Here is a 22626-nt window from a genome sequence, read left to right as displayed (position 1 = left end):
TCAGGAAGATGTTTGGTGGTATCTGTTTTCGCAGTGTGAATGTAATATGGAAACTACAAATGAGTATGACCTGAGACTCGTTTCGTGGTGGCGACTGTGATGATGTATCTTCTGTCGATTGACTGTCTTCGACTTGGCGATTTTGCTGACTTGACTTCTGATTCCTGGAACTGTGTTTCAACTCGAGCTGGTTTGAACTAACTATTCGCTCTTATGTTATTACGGAGGAAAGTTCGGTATGGGTGTGCCTTTTAAACGAAAAACGCGGATTTCTTGTTCACACTTGTTGTTAGGAAAGTGAGGGTAACGATCCGCGATGCCCATTGATTATGATTCACGGTAATGAATAAAGATAGGAAGAGGAAGCCACCTACCAACGTGGCTTGTTGGTGACCTTGTTCATGGGAAAAAACTAGCTTTTCCGTTAGACAAATATTCGCGTTTCCCATTAGGTAACTACCTGCTTTCTCCGTGATTTTTAAGAGCGAATAATAAGTCCAAAGGCTGTTTTAAGTATCAGCCATAAACAAAAAATACTTACAGGATGAAAGATTCCGTTAAAGAGATTCTGTTTATGGTGGTTCCCTATGGTGGTCAGACAATGAAAGACGGCGTACGGGCTGTCCCACGCGACGTAACATCCTCCTTCCGTTGAGAGGGCACCGACCAAATTCTGTTTGTGGGTCAGGTGTTTTATCCACCTCCGTCGCTATTAGTGATTGTCCGGACTCGTCTGGATCGGATTGACATGGTAGGGGGATCAGTCGTTTGACGCCGCGTTCCAGGATGCTCATTGCCGTCTGCACAGTAGCTGTCTGTATTATTCCATAATACATAGGGATCAACCCTAATTATGCGGCCCAAGAGCCAATGCATTGATGGAACGTTGTCCTCTCTGAGAATGACGATTGTGCCTTCTTGGATGTTGTGTCACTCTTGCTCCATTTATTGCGGTTGATCAGCTCATTTAGATATTCTTTGTGCCAGCGGTTCCAAAAATGTTGTTTGATTTGTTTATGTGTTACCATCTGGAGAGCCGGTTGGATAGTATGTGTTTCATCGCCAATGATGAAATGGTCGGGAGTAAGGACTAAGAGATCGTTTGGATCAATGGATATTGGCGTTAGTGGTCAAGAGTTAAGAATTGACTCTATTTCGATGATGAGGGTGTTGAATTGTTCGAAAGTAAGTAATTCGTTGCTGATGATGCGTCTAAAGTGGCGTTTGAATGATTTCACCGCTGCTTCCCATAGCCCACCGAAATGCGGGGAATGAGGGGGGATGAAGCGCCATTTGATTTGCTTGTCGGATAGGAATGCGTTTACCTTTTCTCTATGATCGTCTGATTTTAATAGATCATAGAGCTCCTTTAACTCATTGTTTGCGCCGGTAAAGTTGGTGCCGTTATCGGAGAGGATGGTCGAGCAAAACCCTCACCGTGCGATGAATCTGCGAAGAACGGCGATGAAGGTTTCGCTCGTGAGATCGCCAACAAGCTCATTGTGTACCGCCTTAACTGCTACGGCACGTCTTAACGGCATACGAAGATGGCTACGTACATCTTGATCTGACGGCGGTTAAGATCTCGTTTCTCCTTGATGTGGAATGGACCACAATAATCGACACCGACATTTGTGGATGTTACTTGAGTTTCCGGCAAGTTACCCATTATGTAATCCAGCGGTGGTGGTTAAGCGTGACAGCAACGGATGCAACTTTTAATCGTATGCCATACTTGACTTCGCCCATCGATGGACCAGTATCGTTGTCACACTGCGTATAACGTAACCTGTGTTCCGGAATGCATGTTGACCTTACGTTTATGATCTATTATGCGTGATGTAATCGGAGATTTGGGCAATATGATCGGGTGTTTCTGGGCGAAGGCCATCGGCGCTTGACTCCTGACGCGCAATACTTGACTCCTTCCTTGTCGATAAAAGGGTTGAGTCGTTGGAGTCTCCCATTGACTGTCATGTTTCGATTTTTCTGGAGTGTTGTTATTTCTTCGGAAAAATGGCTGAATTGTAGCAGTTTGATAAGTTTGTCGTGGGAAACACGTAGTTTCTCTGTTGTTAATACTTACGATCGGTTTTGTTTTTGTTTCCACCGAAGACAGCGAGCAGTAATTCGTATTAACTTAGGCCAGGATGAATATCTGTCTAAAGACTGTGGTTGACGGGAGTTGTGGCTAGACAACTTGCTGTTTTTTGTTCTGATATGTTGGCCAATGGCGCTGGACTCCACATAGGCTAACACCCTTTCGATTGCTGCAGCCATTGTGGTCCAGTTTGCCAAATATTCAGCCGCAGAAAATCTTAGGGTGATTGCCCTCGAGAAATTAGGTCCGCAAGATTGTTGTTGGTGGGGACATAACGCCAATCGGTGAAGCTAGTCTTATTTTGAATTTCGGCTACGCGGTTTGCAACGAAGGTTTTGAGTGTGTCTGGTGACGAATTGATCCAATGGAAAACAATAGTGGAATCTGTCCAATAAACTATCCGATTTATTTTGATTGTTAATGCTTGCTGTATAGTCTTGGTTAAGGATGTGAGTAGAAGGGCTCCACTCAATTCAAGCCATGGAATGGTTTGCGATTTGAGTGGAGCTACCTTTGATTTCACCGTGAGTAATCGTGTCTGGGTGTGTCTGTCAGGATTGATTCGTAAGGGCGTACGAAGATAGACACAGGCTCCTTTTCGCTGGCGTCATAAAAGCCGTGGAGTTCAATCTCAATGGCTGATTTTATTATGGTTTTGCGTGGTAATCGAATATCATTAAATAATGACAATTGGATACAGTATCGGTTCCATTCTGAATGCAAGTCTGATGGGAGGGACTCATCCCAGTCGACTTTCAACGACCAGGCTTGTTGAAGCAAAATCTTCGCTCGAAGAATCACTGGCGCAAGCAACCCTAGTGGATCGTAGATTCTGGCAATCACAGAACTAATTGATCGCTTTGTAACACGAGAGGTCTTGTCTTTGGTCTCGACCGAGTAAAGGATTGCATCATCGTGGGAATCCCAACATATGCTGAGTGTTTTTAGGGTTTGAGACTCACCCAATTGTAGCCTTCGGCTTTTATCTTGTTCGTATAACCCTTAAAGTATGTCCTGGTCGTTGGAAGCCCATTCTCGAATGTATAAGCCGGCTGATAGGAGAAGGTCGGTCATCATTTGCCAGCTTTTCCGTGATGAAGTTCATGCTAGATCCGGTGTCGAGCAGCGCTCGGCAACGGATCGGTTGCTGTTGATCGGTTAGTATGTGGATTTGAGCTGTGATCATTAGGTCATTGCATAATACCTTGGAGGTTACTGGTCTGGTGTGTTCGGTCTTCATTGGAGTTCTGGATTGTTGGCGTCATTTATTATGTGTTCGTCTCGGATTGGCAGATGGACTTGGAGACGAGTTTGTCCGTGTTGTCCCGGAATTGTGCGTTCTAGAGGATTTTCGAGTACGTGTAGGTGACGAGGGTGTTGCTGTTCTCCTGCTTGACTAGGAGGAACTTCGGTTTGATGTGGAGGAATTCGACCTCGACTATTGCTTTTCCTGATGTAGCATCGTGTGATGCCATTGTACGTACACCCGACATGATCCGGCGCGACAGTCTCGCGTTGTGTATCCTCGCTTCAGGCAATTCAAACATAAGGATGTCCTTTTAGCGTCCTTAAGGCGTTCGCCAACGGTTTTGGCTTTGAATGTGTCGTATCTCCAGATGATGTGTTATCCTCGGTAGGTGTGACTTGTTGACTGAACCTGGGTTGCGGTAAATGCGTGCCCTCGTGTCTCGTGTTGACGGGTTCGCTTGGATTATCTTGATCTTCTCTATGACCTTCTTGTCTGCGTGGTCTCAGAGGGTGATATGCAAGCGAGTGCTAAATTCTCGAGATAATTCAGTAGATCAGTGTACTGAGGCACTTTCTTTATTAGTATTGTAGAATGCGTCCCAATGTTCAAAATTCCCGTCGAATGCTGGCAGCCGCATTTCTGGCAAATGCATTTTCGCTTCGGGAAAATCGATGCCTTTAGATGACGACGTGGTTGATGATTGATCTCTTGCATGTTGGACTGTTCGTATTTGTCGATACCTTCCCTTATGACCTTTAGGGTGCTTTCGAACAGTTTATCGCGTTTTCTTCGCATGCTGTTGACTTTTGCTGTGGTCGGCATGATTTGTAATGTAGTTGATATTGAAATTGCTGAAGTTTTCTATTTGTTGATTGTCCAGCTACGGCGGGACGCTGCCTGGTTGCGTTCCTCGACCAACGGGTTATATCTCTTCGAAGGTGACGCTTCTGACGTCACTGACTTCGATGTGGTGATACACTTCCGCTGCTGAATTTGATGTGTTCACATGGCATTGTGTGGTCACTGGCGAATGCTCTTTTCAGATGCCATTGAATTCGGCTCGAACAACCATGAACTATCGAACGTTCGCGGGAAGACGCGATCTCGAAGAAGCGCGCCAATGTATCGTAAATTCCCGTTACAATTCGATTAATCGACGCCACGAATCGATCGATTCCTTATTTCTTTTGGGATAATGAGGGTGTTTAAATTAATATAACTCTGATCTTAACAGGTTATATGATATATTTAAAAGATTCAACAACTTCAGTGTGAATACAATGTTATGTGTGGAATGACAAACTACAAATGAGTACGACTTGAGACTCCGTTCGTGTTGGCGAATGTGTTGAAGAATCTTCGTTTGATGAACTTACAAATGAGTACAACCTGAGACTCCTTTCGTGTTGACGAATGTGTTGAAATATCTTCAGTTCCTCGAACTATCTGGTAACTCGCACCGGTGTTAACTCTCAACTGTCCGCTCTGATGATATTACGGAGGAACGCTCAGGATGGGTGTGCCCTTTGAACGAAGGATTTGGATTCGTTGTCCCCACTTTTCGGTCGGAAAGTGAGGGTAATGATCCGCGATGCCCATTGGTTATAGCCAACGTTAATGAGTGAAAATATGATGAGGAAGTCTCCTGACAACGTGGATCATGGATGTCCTTGTTTATGGGAAAAACCTACTTTTCCATTAGGCAAACATCCGCTTCCTCCGTAATTTGTAAGAGCGTGCAATAAACCTAAGGACTATTTTAATGACCATCCATAAACCGAAAATACTTACACGAATAGAGATTAAGCTAAAAAGATTCGGTTTATGGTGGTTCCTTAGGTTTATTGCGGGTCAGTGTAACGATGTATAGGTCTTGGCGGCCAAACCACGAGGAACGTCGCACGGACCATAAAAACATAATTGTGACCAATAAACCCAGTTTTCTACTGAATCTTTTGGTTATCACCTAAAATTACGCGACACGGGCAAGATCGCAACCAGGTGTCTTCACATCCTTACTACGTATCCTCAATAGTCTCAAGTACCCTCCATAAATCTCAGGAATTTTTTAGTTAAGATCCTTCAGACCGAACAAATATTCTTTCACTGAATTGTTTTCTAAAGTTTATTGTCCATCACGGGTTGATATGGAAAAGTAGGTTTTTCTCACGTATGAGGCCTCCCACTAGCAATATTATCTCGAGGGCGGTTAGCACCCTTCCTCACCCACCAACATAGCAAATAACCAATTAACAACGAAGTCTATTTCCCTCACTCTCCTAACGAAAACTTGTCCTTAACGAATCAGCTTATCTCATGTCCTTAGACCCATCCATTACAAGTTTTCCTCCGCAGCATTATCTTCATAGAGAGTCAGTTGCTTTACCGTTTTCGCTCATTCACCATCTGAATTTACTCTACTCGAGTTTTGAGATCGCAATCACTCTCCATTAACTCATACTTATCTTACATATCAGCTGTAATAATAAACTGTAAATTGTAATTTGTTAAGTCAGTATAATATTCAAGCAACCACCTCTCTTATCATAGTCGAAATAGGGGATCGATTATTTCGTTACGTCGATTGAACAATCGTAACGGGTATTTACGACTCCCGTTGACGTGCTTCTTCGCGATCGCATCTCTTCGCGAGTGATCGAAACAGTCTTTCTTTTACAATTTCTAACAATGAATGATTATGATGATTATATAGATTATTCATCTATGATAACATTGAGCATGAAACTGCTCATATTAAATATTTCTTATTGAACATGTAATATTCTGATGTAATACTCCGATAAAGGAGTTTTAGTCAGTAGAACTACATTTCGACAAAAATAGACCTGGTTCTTAAATACCGATTTATCAACCAATCTTTAGCTATTAATACTTTTACGAATTTAAAAATACGGATGTAATTGTTACCTTCTTTGTCTTTATTGTACATAATTCTAAATATTTTTAACTGGCACAGATAACTTAAACGAATAATTTTGGCCCGATACACTGAAGAAGAAAATTGTTTTTAGAAACATATATGGGAGATCTAGGATGATATAGTATGATATAGACAGAATATAGATAGATGTAGGCGTTGTCAGAGAAAAATTATATACATTTTTAAAAATAAGATTATATTTTTCGATACACTGATCGATGTAGTTCGCTATTCCCTATAAGAAAATATTAACCCGTTGTGTCACATAACTATTACTTTCTTTTAAGGAGATTTAAATATTTTAGAGACGTATGTTAACGAGTACCTGTATCAACATTTACGTTTAACGATGTAGATCAAGACTACTGCTCATTTAATAGCATACATTCAACAATTTGTAAATCTTTGAAAATACTAGTAATGATAATTATTATTTTTTTTTTCGACTTTTAGTTTCTATAATGAATTTCAAAGTCATTTACATCGGCGAAATCGCCAATCTCAATAATTATATTCAGATAATTAATTACAGTTTCTTTTTTGTTTAATGAGACAAATTATAAGAAATACGAGAAAGAAGAGAGGAAGAAGGAAGCCACTTTGTGTATATGTATTTATTTCTATATCATATAATTTTATAAATATAAATTTAGTTCCTATTCAAATTTTGGATAGATTAGTCGTGTATCTATCGCCTTTGGTAGGTACTCGTACTAATGAATATTCGCTGTTATACATGTGGTGATTTTGATGTAGGACGTGTAGGGTGCCAAAGAAATAGTCGGCGGTGTTTAACAGTATATTTATTAACAATTTTCGCTTTTCACTCTTTACGTACAACTCTCAATTCCAACTGGCGGTTCTCACTTCTCAGTTACAACTCAACTGTTTTTTTAATCCGATTCGTTTCTTTTTGTCGCCCTTCAATATTCTCACTACGCACACGTTCGTTGTTCGCGACCGTTGCCACTGTCACGGATCGAATTTCTGCTTGGCACGTGTTACGCTAGATGCGATGGTCCTTATGAGGTTCCTCATGGTCTGGACTCCAAGACCTACACATTATTACACTGATCCGCAGCAAACCTAAGGAGATACCATAAACCGAATCTGTTCAGTTTCATTTCTCTTCATATAAATATTTTCGGTTTACGGATAGTCCTTATGTTTGTTATACGCTCTTACCTATTACGGAGGAAGCGGGTGCGTGGCGAGATAACAGGCTTTTCCCATGAACAAGGATGCCCACGAACCACCTCTGCTTTTCTTTGTCTTCACAGTTTCATTTATTAACCAATGGGCATCGCGGATCGTTACCCTCACTTTTCTACCGAAAAGTGTGGACGACGAATCCGCGTTCTAAGTTCAAAAGGGCACACACACACCGAGCTTTCCTCCTTGATGGTACGAGACGGGTCCGGATAGTTCTTTTAATCCTTTTGTACGAAAAACCTAACTGTACTACTAATAAAGCCAGCCGTTTACTGAACTAATCTGTTATCATTTAAAATTACGTGACACCACGTACGTCTTCTTCCAAATATAACCGTAGAGATATCGATGGCCATTAGGCCTGTCGGCACTTACGCTTCGGTGATATGTTTGTATCGACGAAATCGTTGGAAAGTTTTGTTATCGAGTATCGTTACATACAGAATGGGACACATAAATCGAAACACCTAAATATCGTCGTTATTAATGGCTGTATGAAAAATACTACGCAGGACAAAGTTATGCTATTTAGAGAAGTACACGCAGTTGTAGATAATATTTTTTCTGAGGGACATTTCTTAAATAAGATTTTAAGGTCATCATCATTTTTTTTTGTGGAGCCATACACTTGTTTATTGTCTATAAAGATTTACTTTAACAATTACTTTAACTCTAATTTATCAAATTGAAGGTATAAAAGTAAAAAAGGACGGAAATACAAGGATACCATTTCACGTCTTTCATTGTCATCCATATATAATAGAACCTTGATTATCGGAACTAATAACGATAAATGTGTTTGAATAATAGAACAACAGCTTTTTCTGTATTGAGTGTCATATATTCCAAACCAAATGGTACAAACAAACAATCAAACGCTACATAAAGTCGGACGCTTCCCAAACCTTTCTTGTTGTTAAATCATATTGTATATCTTATTATTATAATATATATTAAGAAATATACTAATATACAATTCTTAATATATATTTCGGAGATAAAGGGTACCGGGGCCTTCCCTTTGGAATTCTTGGGAAAATCCCCAATACTTTAGTCTTTATGATTTAACTCGACTATAATTGTCCGAGATTTGTGATAATGAGCTTGGCTCATGTGTCAATGCCCCGTGGTTCGCCACACACAGACCCTATTCTTCGGGCAAGATGATCGCCAGATGTCGATGCATCATTCACAGTATATTTTCAGCTAGTCGAGGGCCCGCCGTAAATCTTAGGATTTAATTAACTAAGGTCCTTCAAATTGACAAACAGTCTTTATCCTATCAGCCCGTAAATTTGTCACTTACTACGGGAAGATACGGGAGATCTGCTTCCCGCTAGCAACATTTTCTCAAGGACGGCCAGCATCCTTTTCTAACCATCAACATAGAAATTAACCAATTAACAGTAACGTCCATTTTCCTCACTTTGCGAGTGGAGGCTTTCCGCAACAAATCCTATTTATCCTGTATAAATACAATCCTATAAATCCTGTGTCTAAGAGCATTATTTGGGATTCGAAACCCTCCAGCGATATCCGCTTGACGGATACCGTTACGTTCTCTAAAACATATCAGCCAGCCGTTACTGGCTTTAAAATAAGGATCTCCGTTTCATTTTTCATTAAGCTCCAGAGCTTTTTTGCGTATCAATGGTCCTGTTATTCGTATATTTATACATCGTACGCATTACTGGTAAATAACTGTTTCTAAATTCGTATTGCGCGACAATTTAAATTTTTTGTGGAACGACTAACAACCATTGTGTTGGTCTCGAAATTTCTTTTTAATGTCGTTTCCTTTTTTTTTATATAGGTCATAGTGGACGGTGCAATATTGAACATTTTTTCTATCTTTCTGTAAGAGTCACCACTTTCTATCATCTGGAGGATTTGGTTTTTTTTATCAATTGTCAAATCCTGTCGTCTGGACGTCATTATTATTTGGAACGTTTCGAATGTAAATACCGCACTGAAATGTTATGACGAGATTTTATTTTGACAGTTATCGTCGTCAACAATCTTGATTGGGAGAAAACAAATACTATATGAACTATGTACGCATATAGCTATATACATATGTACTATAGAGAATTATACAACATTCTGATGATAGAACGTTCGGATGATGTATGTATGTATAAATAATATATATAATCAAGGTTATGCTATATATCAAAATAACAAATAATATTCGACCAAGAGTTGATAGAAGCAAACAGCACGAAAATGAGAATTTATTATCAGATTATTATAAGAATAATGAGAGTTATTTTATTTGCAAATAGTTTAGAAATAAATAATTTTTCTCTGGCCACCCTATAAACAGTAATCTTTTTAAATATGGAAATCTTTGTAAATGGAAAAAAATAATGATTCTAACTACGAAGAAAAAGAGAAAAATGAATGGTAATGTTGTCATCGTGCTTTATTGTTAATTTCGAGTAATTTGAAAACAGTGTATTGTTCCGTAGAAAATTCAACCTAGATTATTTCAATGAAATTTGAATTCGTCGAAACAAAGAATTTCATACTTCTCACATAAAATGAATTGTACCAGTGTTAGTTTGATTCATTTTAGACGTTTTGATCCATCTTCTCCTAATGAATAATTACTTTTTTGTAATTTAAACATATAATTTAACCACTGATCTAACGATTTTCATTAATAAAGTATTTACGATGCAATTAAAGACTCGCTTACATAAAACTTTTGTACATTGATCTCTCTAACTGCATTTATCGTCCATTTAACAATTGTACTTAATAATTAATAATATTAATAATTAATAACTTAATAATTAATCGCTGTAGTGACGTAAGGATTGTTGTATATGCGTAAATGTATCGGTGATTATGAAAGTGGCCTAAGTCACATATTTTTTATTTCGAGATAGTTAAAGCTTCGGCGCATAAACTGAATTATGTTTAATGAAAGGGTTCGGTTACTGTTACTTTGCGAATATGATTTCAAATTATTATGATGTTAATAGACGCGACGTAAAATAAACGATAAACTCCTTTTTATTTAGATCATCGACACAAACATGTATGTACTGATCTGTTCGTCAACGTATGATCAAATTTAATTATATATTCGTGTTATAGAAATCTGTATTAATTGTATTTTTTGAATTAATTACATTATACTTCACATACGTCTTGCTCAAAACATTAACTTCATGTATTTTAGAAGCAGACAAAGGAAAATAAGCAGGAAGTTTGTTATATACTTACCAAATTTTGTGTATCCGACTTAACTAAGAAGTTATACGTCACCGTATAACAGCGATTCTTTAAAAGTTGATTGCAAAGCAGGGGTATCATCCTTTCGCCGACATTATCGTTGGTTGTCAAACAATTTTTTCTGCAGAAGACCGAACTGCTTACGTGCGAAGCGTGTGCGACTAATCGTGGTTACCTTGCATAAACTTTTATTGTTAAGCGTTAAAAGGAGCATGTTCGCAGCCGTTAATCCGAACATCTCGTTTGCCATTGAATCGGGAAGAGTTCTTGCACAATTTGCAGACAATCTCCATGTGCCATTCTATCTTGCTGCTGAAACTGGTGCTTACCGTGTTCCCCAGCATCAGGAAATCTAGCAATAGACATGAATCTCTCAGTTTTTTTTTTTTTTTCTTATTTTGGTTATTTTACAATTTGTCCTTGCGGACATTTGGTAAAGTGTTATATCTTGTTGGTGAAGAAAAAAAAAAATATAAATAAAAAATAATATAGCATGTGGGCGGCTACCCCCAGCGGGGTACCAGCTTCGTTTTTTTTCTAAGTTATATCTTTTATGAGGTCTATTGGGTGTTTCCTTTTTAGTCTTCTTGCGATGTTTGTTGTGTTGCACGTTTCAACTGCCAGCTGGTTCGGGTGCGTTTCTATTCTTGTTCTGTATCTTGTTGCGAATCTGGTAATCTCCTCCTTGACCGTTGGTATTCCGAGGTCTTTCCTTATGTCCTCATTTCTAACGTACCACGGTGCGTTTACCATTGTTCTAAGGATTTTGGCTTGGATTGTTTCTATTTTGTTTATGTGGCTCATTGCTGCTGTTCCCCATAGTGGAATTCCGTATGTCCAGATTGGCTTTATGATTATTTTGTATATTTTCAGTTTGTTTTCTGTGCTTAGTTTGGATTTTCGGCTTGTTAGCCAGTGCATTTGTCTCCTTGCTATCTGTATCTTGTCTATTATTGATTTGATGTGCTGTTTCCATGTGAAGTGTGTATCTATGTGAAGTCCAAGGTATTTGACTTGCCTTGTTTGTGTTATTTGCGTGCCGTTCAGGAAGATGTTTGGTGTTATCTGTTTTCTCAATGTGAATGTGATGTGGTTGCATTTGTTAGGGTTAGCTTTGATTTGTTTGTCCTGTAGCCACTTTTCTATTTTTGTGATGTGTTCTTGTAGTATTGTGGCTGCTGTTACAGGGTTAGTGTGCCTGACTAGCACGACTGTGTCGTCCGCGAATGTCAGTATTTTGCTATTGGTAGTTGTTGGAATGTTGGCCGTGTATAGTGTGTATAGTATGGGTCCTAGGACGCTTCCTTGTGGAACACCTGCTTTGATGTCTTTTGCTTCGGAGTGTGCGTCCTTGATTTTTACTGTGAAGGTTCTGTTGCTTATGTATGATTTTATTATTTGGTATATTTTTTCCGGGAATTGTTTCTTGATTGTTTGTATTAGGCTTTCGTGGTTTATTTTGTCGAAAGCTTTCTCTATGTCCATGAATAGGGCTGTACAATATTGTTTGTTTTCTATTGTGTGTATTATTTCGTAGACAAGCCTGTGCATTTGTTCTATGGTGGAGTGTTTATTTCTGAATCCAAATTGATGGTCTGGTATTAGTTTTTCCTTCTCTATTATTGGTTTTAGTCGGGCGTATATTACTTTTTCTAGTATTTTGGAGAGCACGGGGAGTAGTGATATTGGTCTGTAGGATGTTGCTTCATGTGGGTCTTTGCCTGGTTTGGGTAACATTATGATTTGTGCCTGTTTCCATAATGTGGGATAATATTGTATTCTTAGTATTGCATTGAATATTATTGTAATTAGCCGTATCGCTTTTGGAGGGAGGTTTTTCAATATTTTGCCATTGATTAGATCGATTCCTGGTGCTTTGTTATTTTTTGTTTTTTCTATTATGTTTCTTATTTCTTGTGCTGTTGTTTTGGGTATGGTGTATTACTTGTCGATTGCAGTGCTAGTGGCTATCGCGTCGTCGTCCGTATGGCTGTTGTGGATGAATCTCTCAGTGACATTCTCCTCTTACTCACTGTCGCAGTCAGATTATTTTCCTCAAAGTAAGGTTCGAAATACTAGCACCTCATCTAACAAGCACTACACCATACCTAATACAACAGCACAAGAAATTAAAATAAAAAAACAATAAAGTACGAGGAATCGACATAATCAATGGTAAAATCTTGAAAAACCTTCCCCCAAAAGCAATACGTTTAATCACAATAATATTCTATGCAATTTCAAGAACCCAATACTTTCCAACTCCATAGAAGCTAGCACGGATAATAATGTTGCCTAAGATCAATATCACTACTTCCTGTGTTTTCCAAAATATTAAGGAAAATATTTTCCGATCGTCTAAAACCAACAATAGAGAAAGAAAAATTAAAACCAGATGACCAATTTGGTTTCAGAAACAAACACTCTACGATAGAGCAAATACATAGGCACGTCAATGAAATTTTACTAGCAATAGAAAAGCAACAATACTGTACAGACCTCTTCATGAATATTGGAAAAGCATTTGACAAAGTGAACCATGAAAGCCTCTTGTAAACAATCAAAAAACATTTCGGGGAACAAACCCACCAGTTACTCAAATCATACGTACGCAACAGAGCATTTATAGTAAAGGTAAAGGACGTAAGTAAAAGACATCAAAGCAGAGGTCGCAAGGAAACGTCTCGGGACCAATATTATACACACTATACACGGTCGACATACCAACAGCTACCAACAGCAAAATACTGACATTCGCGGACGACACGACTGTACTAGTCAGGCACACTAATCCAGAAATAGCAGGCACGTTACTACAAGAGCATATCATAAATATAGAAAAATGGCTACAAGACAAACAAATAGCAAACCCCAGTAAATGTAATCATATTACATTTTACTACGAAAACGGATACCACCAAATATTCAATTAAATGGCACGCACATAACAAGGCATGTTAAATACCTAGAACTCCACTTAGGCACACAACTTACATGGAAGCAACATAAAAAATCAATTATAGACAAAATACGGATAAAATGAAGACAGATGTACTGGCTAACTAGTCGAAACTCCAAACTCAGCATAGAAAATAAACTGAAAATCTACAAAACGATAATAAAGTCAATGTGGACGTACGGAATATCACTATTGGGGACAGTAGCAATGAATTACAGAAATAAATTAGTGTCGCCACAACTGAAGATACTGAAAACAATAGTCAACGCCCCATGGTATGTCAGAAACGAGGATATTCGCAAAGACTCCAAAATACCAAGGGTTAAAAAAGAAATCGGCAGGTATGCAAAAAGAAAAAAAAATACAAGGAAAGAACGGCAACACATCCTAACCAGCTGGCTGCTGAAGCGAGCAAAGCTCTCATAGAAAGAAGACAAAAAAGAAAACACCTCACTGACTGAAGAAATAAAATAGTCAAACTCGAAGTTGGTATGCCGCTGGAGGTAGCTATCGACATGTTATTTAGCAATTAAGTCAGAAAAATGTACCGAATGTCCAGCTGAATAAATTGTAAAGTACAAATTATATAATAAAAAAAAATTGAAGATATAAAGAACAAAGAGAATGTAAATACAAGGAGACCATTTCGCGTCTTTCCTTGTCTTCCATATACAGTAGAATCTTGATTATCGGAACAAATAATGATAAATGCGTTTGAACAATAGAACAACAGTTTTTTCTTTAATGAATGTCATATACTTCAAACTAAATGGTACAGGCAAACAATTAAACGCTACATAAAATCGTACGCGTTCCACAATTTCTTATCACTAAATCATATTATATTTCTTAATATATTTTTTAATATACACGTCATGGGAGCAATTCCTTCGAGTTCCTTGCATTTTGTATTTCAAACGATGTAAGCTTCTTTGGTAGCTATGAATAGTAAGGCCCACCTTCATCGTCGACAATACTTATGTTTAGTTGATCCAGAGTATTGTTTCCAAAATCTTGAAGAGCTTCGTCGGTACATATCGTCATGACTTTATCATGTATGTTATCAATTTCAAACCAATTTGACACATCGTATTTATTGTACTGTTTGCATCCAGGTAAGTTATGTAGCAATTTAACTGTTTCAAATATGTCACTTTTCCTTTTTTTTGCGTCCACATTACGTATAACGTCAAACTTCAAAAGCTTGTCCCACGCATTTTTCATTATTGCATCGTCGACATATGACCAAGCATCATGTACAATGCGGCAGCAATCCCACATGTTTAATTCTTTATGGATGTTTATCAGTTCTTTCTCCGTATTGCATATAGATAATGGCATTAATGTTTCCACCAATTCTTTTCTGTACTTTCGCTTGAAACATGCGATTATTCCAGAATTCATTGGTTGTATATGTTGTGATACGTTAGATGGAAGACTCATAACTGTAACGAAGTTGTCTTTTTTATTTAGATCCTTGAGATCGTGAAGCGATCTAGCATTATCTAGTAGCAAGACCGTTTTCTCCCTGCGTCCGTTCTTCTCTTGTCTTTCTTTAATTGATTTTAAGAAATGTTTTTTGAACCATTCATTAAAGATGGTACTGTCCATCCAAGCATTGCTGTTTGATGTGTAGATAGTTGAGAAGGCATCTGTATTGAAATTGTATAAACTTTGAGTTTCCGCAATACTGCCGATTATTAGTACCGGCAACTTGTGACATCCGGTAGCATTTGCACAAAAAAGTGCAGTAACATGATCTTCGCACATTTTTTGGTTTCTTGTCGATTTCCCACGGTGAAAAGTCAAAATTTCTTCCGGTACTGCTTTCCACATTATTGGTGCGTAAACGACATTGTAAACATTCTCCAATGTGCACTCCTCGTCTTGCAGATGTTTTTTAAATTCAGTTTTGAAGATATTCCCTGCTTCATTTGGGGCTGGAAAATTTCTACAGATATCGGCATCAGTAATATCATAACGTACGGTAAAGTTTTGCAACCAACGTGTACTGGCGTCAAAATGAGGATATACGTTTAATTTTTTATTAAGTTCCACAGCTTTTCTCTGTATATCTGCCCCTTTTATTTTTATCTCTTTTCCCCTACATCGTATGAACCACTGGTAAAGAACTCTTTCTAAATCCGTTATCTCTCGCCACGATATATATTTTCTGGGACTTCTAATAACCTCTATGTTGCCTTCGAATTGTTTTTTAATCTCTTCGCTTTGTACATATATATTGTTCACGGTAGATAGTGAAATACCGTACTTTTTTGCTATGGTTTTTCGAGTCATGCCTTTGTCCTTCATCTTAACGATTTTGTATTTTTTGTCAATTGTCAATTGTCGTTCTGGCGTCATTATTCGCGTCATTTTGAAACTTTTCGAATGTCAATACCGTACTGAAATGCTGTGACGAGATTTTATTTCGACAGTTATGGTTGTCGACAATTTTGATTGGGGGAAAACAAATACTATATGAACTATATACGTATATAGCTATATACGTATGTACGATACACTATAGAGAATTATACAACATTCTGATGATAGAACGTTCGGATGATGTATGTACGCAATATATAATCAAGGTTATGCTGTATATCAAAATAACAAATAATATTCGACCAAGAGTTGATAGAAACAGGCAGCACGAAAATGGGAATTTATTATGAGATTATTATGAGAATAATATGAACAATTTTATTTGCAAATAGTTTATAAATAAATGCTTTTCTATAACTGAATTTATACTTCTGTCCATCCTATAAAGGGTAAACTTTTTAAAAAGACAAACAACTCATTGATTCTACGAATATTCCAAACGTTCTTTTCGTACATTTATTTTTCCAATATTTTCGCGTATTTTGTAACAGGAAAAAATAATAATTTTAACTACGAAGATAAACGAGTTAAAAATCAATTGTAACGTTTCCATCATGGTTTATTGTTAATATCGAATAAATTGGGAAAAGAGTGTTTCTCCGTTGGAAATGCAGCGTAAATTCTATTTAGGAAAATTGATTTCATCGAAGAAAGCGTTTCATAGTTTCTACATAAAATGACTACTACTAATATTAGTTTGACTCATTTTAGACGTTTTGGTCCATCTTCTTCTCGTAGCGAATAATTCCTACTTTGTAATTTAAACGTGTGTAATTTAAATATATAAGGTCTTCATACAGGTAGTAGCCATCAGTTTTTCTCATAAATGATAAATATTTGGGGAAAATGAAAGGATACACAATTTTACTATCTTTTATTACCAACGCGATAACGTACATCAATGACCAGGTGGACCAGTACTAGAACACTAATTTCCCGCTCCTAAGACGTTTTGCGTATATATAATAAATATAACGTATTGGCGTCGTAATACAATTATAATCTGTGGTGTATGTTAATTTGTTTGTTTGCTTTGTCTTGAAAGTCTTGAAAGTCACTTCCCAACTTCGTAAGTTCCAATCTGTTTATTTGAAACTGAAACACGTTGTTTGGGAAATAATTCACTGCTTTGTAATTATAAGAATGGAACTTATTCACTTGAAAATTTATTTATCTATATTTTCCACTTGAAAATTATTTATCTATATCTTGTACAGTGGACAGTAACAGTCGTATTGATCATGCGCCTTAAACTTGATGAATAAGAAATAAGAAATAATCTTGAAAGAAACTATGTATATCGTACATAAGTAAAATTATATTAATCTATGAAATAATAAAAAAATTTACAAAAATGTATGTCGCATTCAGTTTAAAAAATCAGCAATCAGCATTTTCAGGAAAATATTATAGGCATGAAAAATTAAAATATATGCTATCGTGCTGGTTACAAAATGTGATGAAAATGTTCCCACGTTAATTCTTTTTGTCTTCGTATAGTTGGTTTCTACAGTAGTAGCATTGACCAGTAACTGTGTGAGCACTCTGCGTAAAACGACTAAGCGCTAGGTACACCCTTACTTTAGCTACTTACAATCCTTTTCAACGAATGTTTACAGCAAGATGAACTGAGAATATTTGCACTTCATGTTACTATAAATTATTAACCACGTTACAAGGTTAAGTGTATTTAGATTCTGTTCAAAATGTTCGTAGATTTTCATCAGCAAACTGTGGGATCAGCAATTCTAGCATCAAATTTTCGCATTTTTAAATCATTATTTGGAATTTGATGTGCACCTCCTAAAGCGATACTAAGTTCTTCGATGGATACTAAGCGATCATCCAGACAGTGATTCGCCACTTTGATAACACAAGTTTTCGAACACGTAGAATGTTCTCATCGGTCTGCAAGGTAAAATGTCAATCCTCACGAGCTTCGTCTTCCATTCGTTTTCTGTTTCATCTTGAAACCTTTTCAACCTATTGTAAATGACTGGTGGCTTTATAGTATTTACTCCATATGATTCTTTTAGCATAGCAGCCGCTTCAGTTACTTCTATCTTGCGTTTTGGGATAAATTTCGTCTTAATACACCGTTTTTTGGAGAAAAAGATCATCAGCCGTGTTCGAGGCGTATGACGGTCGAAAGAAAAATAGGCGTGCTAAATATTTTGCCATAAACGACGAACAGCTAATCATAGGCTTACAGTGAAAAATCATTCTGCGAACTTTCTCAACAGTGAAGCATACTATGTAAGTAACAACTTGTCTTTTTCGACAGAAAGTAAGTGATTGTTCGACCAGTCGCTGAGTGATGTGATCGCGTGAAAGCTCGTCAATGGATGTCGTAAATTCCCGTTAAGATTAGAATAATCGATGCCAGCAACAGGTTGATCCCCTTATTTCTGTTAGGATAATAGGGTTGGTTGAGTGAGTATAACACTGTGGTTAACAGGTTATAATATATATTTCAACAACTTCATACAGAAGATATTCACGCCGTTGCGTAAAGTATAAGTGAAGTAGACGAATGATTGACGGGTGAGAATCCGGTAACGAGATGTTGACTGATCTATAGGCGGAGACCGAGTCCAGAGGTGTCGACTGATCTGTTAGAAGAGATCGAGTCTAGAGATATGGTGACTGTTCTGTTGTCGATGAACCAGTAATTTCGACTGTACTAATGTCGCAGATCCAGTGATGTCCGGTGACAATGCTGTTTCAAAGGAAAACTCTTACTCGGTGATGATCACCCCACCACTGGTCGCTTGTGGGTGGAATCCCGAGAAACATGGGAAAACTCACATTTCCTCTATTTTTACCCGTCAGAGCAATAACCATAAGGTGTTTTTCTCGATTTGAAGGTGTTTTGTACCACTTAACAGCCTTGACGGTAAAATCAAACTGTTTAGGTTTGAGGTGAATAGGCCGTGATAGTTGTAGTTACTGATGCTGCTAGTGTGTAGATGTCGCTGCTGGGATGTGAACTTAGATGTGTGAAAGAAAATATCGATCTCCGGTCGCCGGGATTTGAAATCCGGGTTCCGAACGTTCGTAATCTAAGGCGCTAACCACTGCGCTGCCATATTCTTTTTTTTATTTTTTTTTAATAATCGCTTATTTTTCCAAGATTTGTTTTTTAATACATTTTAGTAATTCACAATAAACTATGAATTTTAATAAGATGGGTTAGGCAAAAGTACCGATACGCGACGGTACGACGTAGCCATACTTTATTGTATGGCGGAGTTTTTACAATTTTTTGTGTTTTCATTCTTGTGTTGAGCTTTTTTTTTTTGTATTTAAGCCGCTGGGGAGCGGAGTTTTTGTGTGGTCTTGTTTTTAATTGTTATTTTTGTCCTGAAAACTTGGCCGCAAAACAGGACGCTACGGTAGTCTACTTTTTGTGTGCTGTGGGACTTTTGGGCGCGTTGGATAAGAGGGATGGGGAGGGGGAGGGGGAGCGCTGCCATCGTCCGACGCTAGTTAGTGTCGAGTGGTAGTATATTTGCTGTCAAGTGCCGCCACAGATTTATGGCAGTTCTTTAGGATTATTGCGACTCGCTTAATTATATGTGCACAGCTGATGGACGCCTCGATCGTACAGTCACCGGACGTAGCAGTAAGCAATAATAAATTGCGCTCATTAAAATACAGGTATCGTGAAAATAAAACTTTAGAATAATCCTGATCTTCTTCTCTATTTTATACAAGCGCATATGCAATCTTGCGCTTTACATGGTCATTATTTAGGAGAATGCTGTTTATAATACTCAAATTAGTACCGTTATATGCCACCGACCAGTTGTCGATGACCACTAGATTCAGCAAAATATGAACCCACGATGATGATGATTACGAAATCATAAATGAGACATGAACGATTGCCCTATTGTTACTTGAATCCAGTGCATTAATCAAATTATGTACACCACCTTAATTTCATACACTACTATGTGCTCAAGTATTCGGGAATTTGCTGTAATTCAAAGGAAACGTTGATATTTTTATTACAGTTTCAACATTACGCTAGAATTATATTTCTTTACTGTTAACTCTAATTCTCGTCGTAATTGGTATTAAATATTCTCTTAACTTGAAACTGGAACAAGGAATATACTTGTACTAAACAAGTCCCATGTTTATTATTAATAAATAGCTGACACTTTATAAAATCTGTACAAAGTTATGGAATGTGTTTGAATAAGCGCATATTCCAATCATTCTATGTTCTCAGCATTGTACAGATATGTATGCTTACAGTCTCTAAACATAGCTATTTTCATGGAAATAATTATCATTCACATGAGATCGCATGAGAGAAAGTGTTTTCCGTCGCGGTGATCCCTAACCCTAATAAGTACTCGGCATACACATAGTTGGCAAAAGAATACTACATATATATTCATAGAACATACTGGTGACGTTTGATTGTTTAAACTTGAGACGCCTTCTGTTCCGCGATGAGGGAAAAATGCAATTACGCATACCTCCTATGCTTCCTGAACGTGCAGACGACCGTCACCAGCCTCTTCGTCCAGTTGTCGCTGCGATAGTCACGCCACTCCTCCTTCCATTTATCCTCCGTACGCTCCACCACAACCTTGATCCTTTCATAAAAGGCTAAGCCCGGATCTTCTCTTGAATGGGTATCGTATCGTGACTGCAGATATTCTTCTTTAATTCGATATTTTTCGGCCCGGAGCTCGATTGTATAGTAGGTAAGAGTAAGGTACCCGTAAGCACGCACGGTGCTGCGTGAGGCACTGTGCGATACGCCGTAGATGATCTTGTCAATGCGGCCCTTTGCGTTCTCTTGAGAGTATTCCTATTCTTTCTCCTTTCTACCGCCTTTATCCATACAGGCGCCGCATAGAGCACTACCGACTCCCAAACTCCATAATAGAGCTTCGGCGTAGAGCCGATGGGACCCTTCACATTGGGCAGCAGCGATCTCAATGCTCCGATGAGGGCATCGGTCTTACCGCACACTTTCACGAGCCCCGAACCTTTTGCAGTTATCTACCTGCATCCCTACGTAATCTAATCTCCTGCTTCGTGGTCAAAAGGTGCCCCTCCACATTTATCTCAATTACCTTGGGGATCCGCTTGCCCCTCAGCAGTTTCACCTCGATTTTCTCCTGTGCGATCTTGAATCCTTTATCGACACACCACCGGATGAACACACCCAACACCGTACTTAATTTATTGCCCACCTCTTTCTGCTTGGCCACGTCGAGAATCATCGTCAAGTAGTCTGCGGCAAAAGCGACGGCATTCATTTTCGGAATGCCATTCAACTCCTTCAGTAGACCGTTGTACACCAGGTTCCGCAGCAGCGGTCCAAGTATCGATCTCTGTGGGGCACTGGCGTACACATTTCGGCTTACTGTTCTTCCTGTCGTTCTTCGTACAATCTTTCTGTCCTCGAGATAGTTCTCGAGGAGCGTCAATAATGTCCTTGGCATCTATGCTTGGGCAAACACCAATGCTTGGATAAACAGCACCATTTTTAATCTATGATTCGAAGAATGTTTCTTAGAATGAGTAACAGAAAGATAAGAGAAGAACGGGCGCAGGGAGAAAACGTTGTTGCTACTAGATAATGCTAGGTCGCTTCCCAATCTCGAGGATCTAAATAAAAAAGATGAATTCGTTACAGTTATGAGTCCTCCACTTGACGTAACACCACTCAGACAACCAATGAATTGTGGAATAATTGCATGTTTCAAGCGAAAATACTGAAAGGAAATGGTGCAAACATTAGCTTCATTACATTTTTGCAATACGGAGGATGAAGTGATAGACATCCATAAAAAATTAAACGTGTGGGATTGCTGCCGCATTGTACATGATGCTTGGTCATATGTCGAGAATGTAATAATGATAAACGCGTGGAACAGCCTTTTGAAGCATGGGAGTGCGGAATACTAAAAGAAATAAATAAGAAATGAAATAGTAGATGAAACAGTTTAATTGCTGCATAGCTTACCTGGATGCGAACGGTGCGATGCAGCCGATGTGCCAAACTGGTTTGTAATTGGTAAATTACATGATATAGTCATGAAGATATGTACTGACGAAGTTCTTCAAAATTTTGAAGACAAAACTTTGGATAAAGCGAATATAGGTATTGCCGACGATGAAGCTAGGCCTTCTCATTCGAAGGTTCAAATAATGAGTTAACATGGTTTGAAGCACAAAATGAATGTAACTCGGAGGAACTGCTTATATTAAAACGTGTATATTAAAACGTATATATTAAAAAATATATTAAGAAATATAATATGATTTAGCCATAAGAAAATTGTGAAACGCATACGATTTGATGTAGCGTTTAATTGTTTGTGTGTACCATTTGTTTTGAAATATATGACACACAGTACAGAAAAGCTGTTGTATTATTCAAATACATTTATTATTATTAATTGCAGTAATAATTATTCTACTATATATGGAAGACAAGGAAAGACGCGCAATGGTATTCTTATATTTACGTTCTCGTTGAACTCTATACTTTTAATTTGGCA

The 22626-nt window shown here is 38.0% G+C and overlaps 2 protein-coding genes across 3 annotated transcripts in view; both read right to left on the bottom strand.

The window, feature by feature from the left end:
- LOC132909248 (PRKCA-binding protein-like) overlaps positions 1–22328 on the bottom strand; it is a 69132-nt gene extending 46804 nt beyond the window's left edge. For both annotated transcript variants that reach the window (XM_060963966.1, XM_060963970.1), the window contains exon 1: positions 22312–22328. The gene's annotated coding sequence lies outside the window, so the exon portion shown is untranslated. The remainder of the gene's footprint in view (positions 1–22311) is intronic.
- Positions 14645–16069, bottom strand: LOC132909097 (jerky protein homolog-like). Its single transcript, XM_060963687.1, has one exon. It carries the CDS (start codon positions 16067–16069, stop codon positions 14645–14647), a length of 1425 nt encoding a protein of 474 aa, XP_060819670.1.
- Positions 22329–22626: the final 298 nt, after the last annotated feature.

Source organism: Bombus pascuorum, chromosome 7 (assembly GCF_905332965.1).
Source record: "Bombus pascuorum chromosome 7, iyBomPasc1.1, whole genome shotgun sequence".
Lineage (NCBI taxonomy): Eukaryota > Metazoa > Arthropoda > Insecta > Hymenoptera > Apidae > Bombus > Bombus pascuorum.
The sequence above is the reverse complement of the archived record's forward strand: the minus strand, read 5'-3'. Positions and strand labels throughout refer to the sequence as shown.

What these genes read in the sequence shown, in the direction of transcription:
- LOC132909097 (XM_060963687.1), bottom strand. Translation starts at nt 16,069, where the DNA reads ATGACGCCAGAACGACAATTGACAATTGACAAAAAATACAAAATCGTT.